The sequence below is a fragment of the Gordionus sp. m RMFG-2023 genome, chromosome 4, assembly GCF_954871325.1.
Source record: "Gordionus sp. m RMFG-2023 chromosome 4, tfGorSpeb1-WG-v2, whole genome shotgun sequence".
Lineage (NCBI taxonomy): Eukaryota > Metazoa > Nematomorpha > Gordioida > Chordodea > Parachordodidae > Gordionus > Gordionus sp. m RMFG-2023.
In genome coordinates, this window is record NC_088778.1 from 13916452 (window position 1) to 13924941 (window position 8490).

At 26.1% G+C, this 8490-nt stretch overlaps 1 protein-coding gene across 1 annotated transcript; it reads left to right on the plus strand.

Annotated features, from left to right (window-relative positions):
- Positions 1 to 1631: 1631 nt before the first annotated feature.
- Positions 1632 to 7901, plus strand: LOC135928247 (ran GTPase-activating protein 1-like). Its single transcript, XM_065464651.1, has 11 exons — positions 1632 to 1743; positions 1785 to 1912; positions 1952 to 2011; positions 2056 to 2235; positions 3836 to 3970; positions 4146 to 4304; positions 4661 to 4777; positions 5093 to 5189; positions 5276 to 5360; positions 5926 to 6110; positions 7254 to 7901. Exons 1-11 carry the CDS (start codon positions 1632 to 1634, stop codon positions 7562 to 7564), a joined length of 1569 nt encoding a protein of 522 aa, XP_065320723.1. The 3' UTR covers positions 7565 to 7901.
- The last annotated feature ends 589 nt before the right edge of the window (positions 7902 to 8490 follow it).

Here is an 8490-nt window from a genome sequence, read left to right on the forward strand (position 1 = left end):
TAATAACAGGCATATTTTTATTTGCCATTTCTTTATCTGCTCGCTCAGAAGCTAATGCCAGATCAAGAATAAATTGAAAAGTCAGTACATTATTATCTCTATCAAGACCGTCGGGATATAGAGCTCTAAGATCTCTTTCCAATCCCGGTATTTCCATGCCAACCATCAGCGTCTACATGACAGGATTTTCACTGGATGCAAACCCCCTTCAAAAACCTTTGCCTACCCCCTAAAAATTCGCCACCTTCGGCGGCGGTGTCTTTTTCTCATTATTTTCACCTATTTATTTATTGATACTCTTTTCAAAGAATTTATAAAGGATAACTTAAATTAATCTATCTCTACTAACAACTATCTATATTTTGTGATTATAAATAATTTATTTTTTAGATAATAAAGAATTTATTTTTTAGATAATAAAGAATTTATTTTTTAGATAATAAATTCAATTAAAACCTCCATTATTTACAATGAATTAATTATTATGGCAATATAAGCTTGCTAAAATAGCTAAACCTTTTAAATTACATTTAAAAGGATAGTTTATTTGGAAAACAATGTGTATGATTGTTTGCAATATATAGATTTGGTCGATGAATTGTATTATAATAATACTATAATAAAAGTATAATTTTTACAGCAATAAATTTTGTCCTATTTAATCTCAAAATTTATTAGATAACCCACCAAAAAATTTATCATACCCTCATTAAAGCAGCTAACCCCCTACCCCCTCAAAAAAATAGGATGCAAACTGTTCCTACCCCTCCCGCTCATGTAGACGCTGCCAACCATAAACTGATCACGTAAACGCTCGTCAATATCATTAAGATAATGACAACGCTAGCCAATTGTTCTAATTTTATCTGCAAATTCAGTTATGGTTTCAGTTGTTCTCCGTAATCTAACGAAATCAAATCTAGAAGCAAAAGCTGTTGACGTCGGTTTAAATAGTTTAAAACATATTGACTTAATTTCCTTAAAAGATAAAGTTTCGATCGAATCAGGATAACAAAAACGGTCCACCAACTCAATATTCTTATTGCCAAAAAATGTTAAAAATATATCTTTATATTGACATTCAGATGGGCTTACGTTTTTTAACCGAAAACTGGCTTCCCATTGAGAAAAATATCTGTGGATTGAAGTGTCCAACTCGAATTTATCAAATTTAATCGTAGATAAATCCGCTATTTTTTTTGAATCTCCATTTAAGGAATTATTTTCTCCATTTATCGTCGCCATTTGTAGTAATACCAACTACTAATTTATAAACAATACGACTACTAATTTATATTTCAATTTATTTTTAACATCAAATTTATATTAATTAATTTTCGAATATTCTATTCTATTTTTTTATATAATATCTATAAATAATATTTCTTTAATTTATTACACAAGCTTGTCCGCAATTGATGTGTACTGATCACAAATAAATTTAATAAGTGAGAAAAATATAATATGAATGAATAAAATTTGTAAATATCACAAAACTTTCTTCATATCACGTAGTCACTATAAAATCTATAATTTCATGAATTTATCATATATTAAAATAATTAATTTACTATATTAACTTAACGTTAATATTTTATAAATATGTCCATTTCTCATGCGAACTGTCTATGATGGTGTCACATCTGATTTTTGGTAAACTAGTAGACAAATATCTATTAATGGGTTTAACAAAAGAATTAAACTATTTAAACAAAGGATTAAAATTAGATTCAGCTACCGATGGTATTTTATGCATGTTTATATCACTAGTAATAATTTTTAAGCTAAAGAAATTATAGATATTTTGGAAAATAATGATGATATAGAAGTAATTAAATTAAGTGGTAATAGTTTAGGTGTTAAATCAGCACATGCAATTTCCAAATCTTTGTCCAAACAAAAAAATTTGAAAGTTTGCTCTTTTATATGTATATAAACATTATAATTTAAGAAACTATATTGGAGTGATATATTTACTGGACGTTTAAAATCTGAAATTCCATTAGCCTTGGTAATACTTTTAATTAATAATTACTATTTTTTCTTAATTTTTAGCAATCATTATTTAATGGAATAATACAATCTGGATCAAAAATTATTGAGTTAGATTTAAGTGATAATGCTTTTGGGCCAGCTGGTATAATAGCTATAAAATTATTATTTGACAATGAGGCATCTGATAATTTACAAGTCCTTAAATTTAACAATAACGGCATGGGAATTGAAGGTGGTAAAGTGAGTGATATTTGATTATTCTAAATTTATTTAATTTTTTAAACAACATTTAAGGCTATGCTGATCCACAAATTATTTTTTGTCCCAATTTTCTGATATGCATATAAAACCAATTCAATTGATTGATAATACCATCTATCTTTTACCAATGTTGTAAAAAATCAATATGCCAAAACAAGAAATACCTTTAAATTTTCTGTTTCTCATTACTAAGCTTATATTTGTGGTGTTCTCAAGAATAATTAAGTGCTTGTTTTTTATTCTCCAATACTTAAACATCTCATCTAAAATATGGGAAATTTGATGATTGTGACTTGTTGAATATTTTCTATTAGATAATTATGTATAAAATAAAAAAATTATATAATTTAAAAATAATAAAAACATTAATTCAATTTTTTTTAATACTAGGTCAATCCAAATTTTATTATAAATAATAAATATTGCCCCTGATTTAATACGGCACAACCCTAGTTATATTTAAAAATCATCTATATGTATTAAAAATATAATTTCATGCATAAAATTTGGAGATGTAGATATATCAGATCCAAATTTTTATTTTTCTATCAGTCAGGGCAGGCTCCTTGTTGTATAAATTTATAACACTTATATCTTTAATAGAATTCTAAATAAACATTATTTTATTGTCAGGTAAAAAAAATTGAATATTAAGTAGAAATTATTCTTTTTCAGCTTGTGTTTAATTAGCTTGAAACCAGAATCTGGGTATAGGTATCAGAACACATTTTTAAATTTCTAATAATCAATTTTGGAACCAGTCAAATAGAAATGCAAATTTATTTATTTCTTTAAAATGTATGATCCATTTTAATGGATTTATTATATTTTTTGATACAATTTATTCATTCCATTAAACATCAAAACATTTATATTATGTAAAACATTATTTTATTAGACTGGCATCTTCTATTCCATTTTTTATCCAATTATGAAACCTCCATCAGCTTGGTATTTTTTTAAATTTTATGAAGGTCTCCCCAATGTTATCCAGGGTGGTGCTTATTATAGGATAAAATTATGAGTTGAATGAAAAGAGTATTTTAATATTATATTTGTTTTTGCAATATGTGTAGAGGAAACAGAAAGGTTAGGAAAATTAAGTTTCAAGCTATTAAAGCCTTTTTTTGATTACTATAATAGAGTTTGAATAACTGTTGACTCACAGAAGATTGTAAGTTCGAATCATATTGAATAGCATTATCATATACACATTTTAGCCATGATAAGAACTCTTCTTATCTTCTAACACCAATGAAATTAATAACACTTAGAATAAAGAAAAAAAAGAAACTTACGATATTATGAGAGTATCCAACCTAATTATTTTATTTGCCAAATCTTTAAAACTAAAACCATTTAAAATTTTGCTGAGGTCTGAGTCTGGCTTATCCAAAACAAAATCAAGACCCATCTGAGTCTGAATTTTGTCTGAATCTCTAACTCAAATTCAGATAAATCTGACTTGGATAGGTCAATGCAGGGCTCTGGTAAGAAGTATCAGTATTGCTTAGTTCTGAATATATTGTATTTTTTTATTATAAATTTTGTTGTTAATATGACCTTTATAAAAAATAAGGTATTGGCTTCTTACTTAAAAACTTGTCAAAAACGTTGTCACTTGATGGGTAAAAAATTTTCTCTTAGAGAATTTTATGCTGGTCGCAATCGACTTGAAAATAAGGGTGCAAAAGCTTTATCGGAGTCATTCAAGGTAAAACAATTTAATTTATAAAATTATTTTATTAAAAGACAAAAAAACATTTTTTTATGTTGTAGCCTAATATTATATTAATTGAAAAAAAATTTTATCCAACAAACATCTAAGTGTTAATTTTAAATCTATCAAGAAAACTAAAATTGAATATATTTTAATAAATTTATTTTAGTCATTACACTCATTGGAAATTGTTAGTATCCCTCAGAATGGTATTTACCATGAAGGCATAACAGCTTTAAGTCAGGCCTTTGTCTCTAACTCTAATATGAAAGTAATCAATCTTAACGATAATACGGCAACTCATCTTGGAGCCTTTTCTTTATCCAAAGTATTTTTTGTTTTAGATATAGAATAAAGTATATTGAGTACACTTCTACTATTTAAGTAATAATTTTAAATAAAGTCTTAAATTAGGAAATGTGATGGAAAGTGAATATCCCACCCTTTCATTTTTGTTTTGGGTATACACTGTGTTCGAATTGAACTGAGACCCTTTCTGTTTTATCAATAAATCTGTCAATTCTAAAAATAATTCAATAAAATTTTGTCGATTGAGAGAAGGATAAATTATCAATGTTTTATGCAAATTTCATCATGGTTTATGCACAGTTCAATTGGAACATAGTGCATTATAGATTACTGATATTATATCTATTTTTCATATGAAATATACTTATATTATAGGCTCTAATATCCTTACCAGAATTAGAGAGTGTCAATATTGGTGACTGTCTCCTTAAAGATAAAGGAGCATGTTACATAGCAAAGGCCTTTAGACAATCAGGTGCAGAAAATTTGAAAGTAATTCCTTAAATAAATATTATTTTGTTGTCAGAAAAATCAGGGACCTACAAGCCCCGAAATTCACTTTCAGATGTTATAATTTAAAAAATTACAAATCTGGATCAGGCTTAAAAATATTATTTTATAAAACCGGGCATTCTTAAAAATTAAAAAAACTAAGACTGGGCTCGGCTTGAAATGCCGATGTCTGCAGGTTTTCTGAGAAAACCTTATCTAATAATATTATAAATTATTTGGTTTCTTATATGCCAATCATTAATATTTAAATATAATTTTCTAATTGTATTGTAGCATAATTATTTTATTGCTTAGGAATTGATAATGAATAATAACGAAATCACTTTAAAAGGAGCCTTTGAAATTTTAGAAAATATGGTCGAGACATCTGTCAAACAAATCAACCTCAATGGTTAGTTTTTTAAAAAAGATTTTTTAAATTAAGCTCTATTCTGGATAAAATATCTTGTAATAATATTTTAATTTTATTTATCTTAGGCAATTGCTTTGGCCAAGCTGGCATTGAACAATTGGTATCATTTCTTGAATCTGCAGAGAAGTTAAATGTTTTGGGTTCACTAAGGTTAGAATTATTTTATTTCAAATCATTACAGGTATCTTTAAAAATGGCCTATACATATTTTTAAAAATTGATAATCTAAAGGAGGGCCACCTTTACGAAAACATAATCTTCATATAATTATTGAAATCCTTTAATCATCGAACTAATTTTTTAATTTACTAATAATAATTATGATACAATTGGAAAAAAATATAAAATTTTAATGATTTCTTTTCTTTTTTTTGTTTTAACTTTACAAGTGTACCGGTTTTTAGAGATCGATTCCAATTTATAATATCAACATTATTATGGAGAAAATTGTTCCTATATAATGATTTATAGAGTAAAACAAAAATAATAAAATAAATTTACATAAAAAGTCAATTGGTATTTCAATTTCGCAATTTTGACTTATCAGATATTAATTTAAAAATGTTGGCCCATACCCGATATTTTAAAAAAATATTTGATCAATACATCCCTAATTAACATTTATAATTGCGATATTTTAAAAAAAATTGGGCTTAGAGTTTTTTAACACTTAAGCTATGAATTTAATTTTTTTAAAAAATATATAATTCTATAGTGAAGATGAAGGAACGGCTGACGAAAATTCGGACCAATCTTCATATGAAAACCTTTCCCAACCATCGTCCTCCGACGATGAATATGATGAGGAAAATGAAGGCGAAGAAGATGACCTAGTCGTTGTGGATAAGGATGTGATTGGCTTGGGAAAATCTTTTTCCGATACGCTGGCACTTGATAAAGGTAGGTTTGTTCTTCTTAATCCCATGATAATTAGAGCGCCATATCAATTTCAGCCACATTTATTTTTTCATCCTATAATTTATATTAATAATTTTATCCTTTTTATGATGAGCATTTGGTTTAATTTTCTAATTCAAGCAATTGAGCCTGCCTGATAGTGCTCATTAGATTTTTTTTTACTTCGTCTTAATTTTTATATAAACTAAATGTATGGTTTAATTTTTACACTGCTTCCTTTACTTCTTGTTTTCTTTTAGCCGTCACTCTTCTTTTCCGATTCAGTTGTACTTTTTATCATTATCATAATTTACACTTAAAGTATAGAAGAATTACAATGAAATAATCAAAGACATTTTTGAAGAGATCTTAGCACAGTTATAAACAAATTTTAAAATCAGAATTTTGAACGCCTCCTGAAATTTGTAAGAACTGGAATCAAAACCCATTTTAAAAAACGGTAATTCGAAACAGAACTGGTTCTAACAAATACAACCAATTTATATATATTATGCAAAATATACAATTATTCATTTTAGAGTTTATTCTTTTTTTAAACTAGTCCAATATTTTTATTATTTAAGCTTGTCCCATATTTTTGTTAGAGAACTGGCCCGAAATTTTAAATTGAACGCATTTTATAAGGTTAAATAAAATGGAAGCGAAAACATAATTTTATATTTTTAAATTTAAGCCCCAGTACGACTTTTAGGGCTCTAGTATGGAACAAAAACCCTCGGGACCGCGTTAAATTTAAAAATCGGAGCCAGGACTCGTTTTTAAAATAAAAAATTATTTGGAACCGTCAGTGACCTTTTTAGTCCAAGCCTTGTTCCAAACTCTGGCTAGAAGCTTTAAAACTTTTATTCCAAATTTTTTACATGTATATTAGGATTGGTTTATAAAAAATCAATTTGATTTAAATTAATATTTGAAGCATTAATCTTTTTACTTTGTAGCTAGTATTATTCGTAGGTAAAAATTTGGTACATATATGATATTTTTCATTCTGAATCTGTACTTTACAATATTTTAAATAAAAAATATCGATCCTTTATAAAAAATTTTAAAATAAAGTATTACCCATATTAATATATTTTCATACAAATCATTTATTTTTTATTGTATTTAATAATAATGGATTAGGTGACGTCAAAATAGGAGCTGCTAGCCCTTTCCAATTCACGCCATCTTCAAATATATTTCAATCTTTTCCCACATTTCAATTCACTATGCCAGATAAATCTCTACCACCTTCTACTCTATTAACTAATTCCATTGATGATGATAAAGTTAGCAAAATTTTTGGCAATACTAGCACTAGCTTAAATTTTGCTCCTTCTAAACCCTTCGGATTCGGTCCTGATAGTAATTTTACATTTTCTTTGGCGCCAGTTGTTAATAATAGCGCTTCTCTACCAACCAATACCGTTACTCCCTTTAAAGTTTGCAATTAATTTATTATTTTAATATATATTTAAGTTTAATCATAAAAGGGGGGGGGGGGTTAAAGCTTAATAAGATTTTTTTATAAATTCAAAGGATTGCCAGGTACACTAGAACGAAAAAATCTATAGAATTCTTTTTACTGAAAATATAAGTTCATATTTTTGAAAGGATTTTTATGCCATTAATTAGTGTTTTTTTTTCTAATTTGTGTTTTTTTATCTCCGTTGATGTTATAATTAATATTATGTTATAACATCATTTATTTTGCTTCTACACTCAGTATAAACAGTGGCGTAGACAAAGGGGGGATTGAAACTCCCCCCATAACCTCCGAAAATTTTATTTAAAAAACGGTTTCAATTTATAAATAAAATAATATATACGATATCAAAATGAAATATATTTAAAAAAACAGATAAGAATTTTCAATTTTAAATGATAACATGGCTTAAAAATATATTTTTCTGATATAGTTAAATTAGATATTTATAAATTTAATTATAAAATTTATATTGTTAAACTAATTAGATAGTTATAAAAATTTTAATTAATTTTCAAAACTATAGGAAAAAAAATGAGGCAGATTTCAGGGGATCCCAATGAAGGATTTTACCTTATGTCAATTCAATTTTTTAAGCATTCACTCTTCTCTAGGGTGATTTGTACCCTTTTTTTTAAATTTTATTATTTTTTTTATCTCATTTCCCTTTTATACATACATATTTTTTAATTCATTTTTAATATATTATTAGTTTTTTATATATATATATTTTTAATTATAATTCGTAAATGAAAAATTTGTGAAAATTTGTTATTTAAATAAGGTATCTCATCCCAAAAAAAAAATTAATTTTTTATAATTTTTAAATAAAGAAAAATCATTTAATTTGGTAAATATAACGAGAAAGTAAAGGTGATCGCTAATATGTTTGGG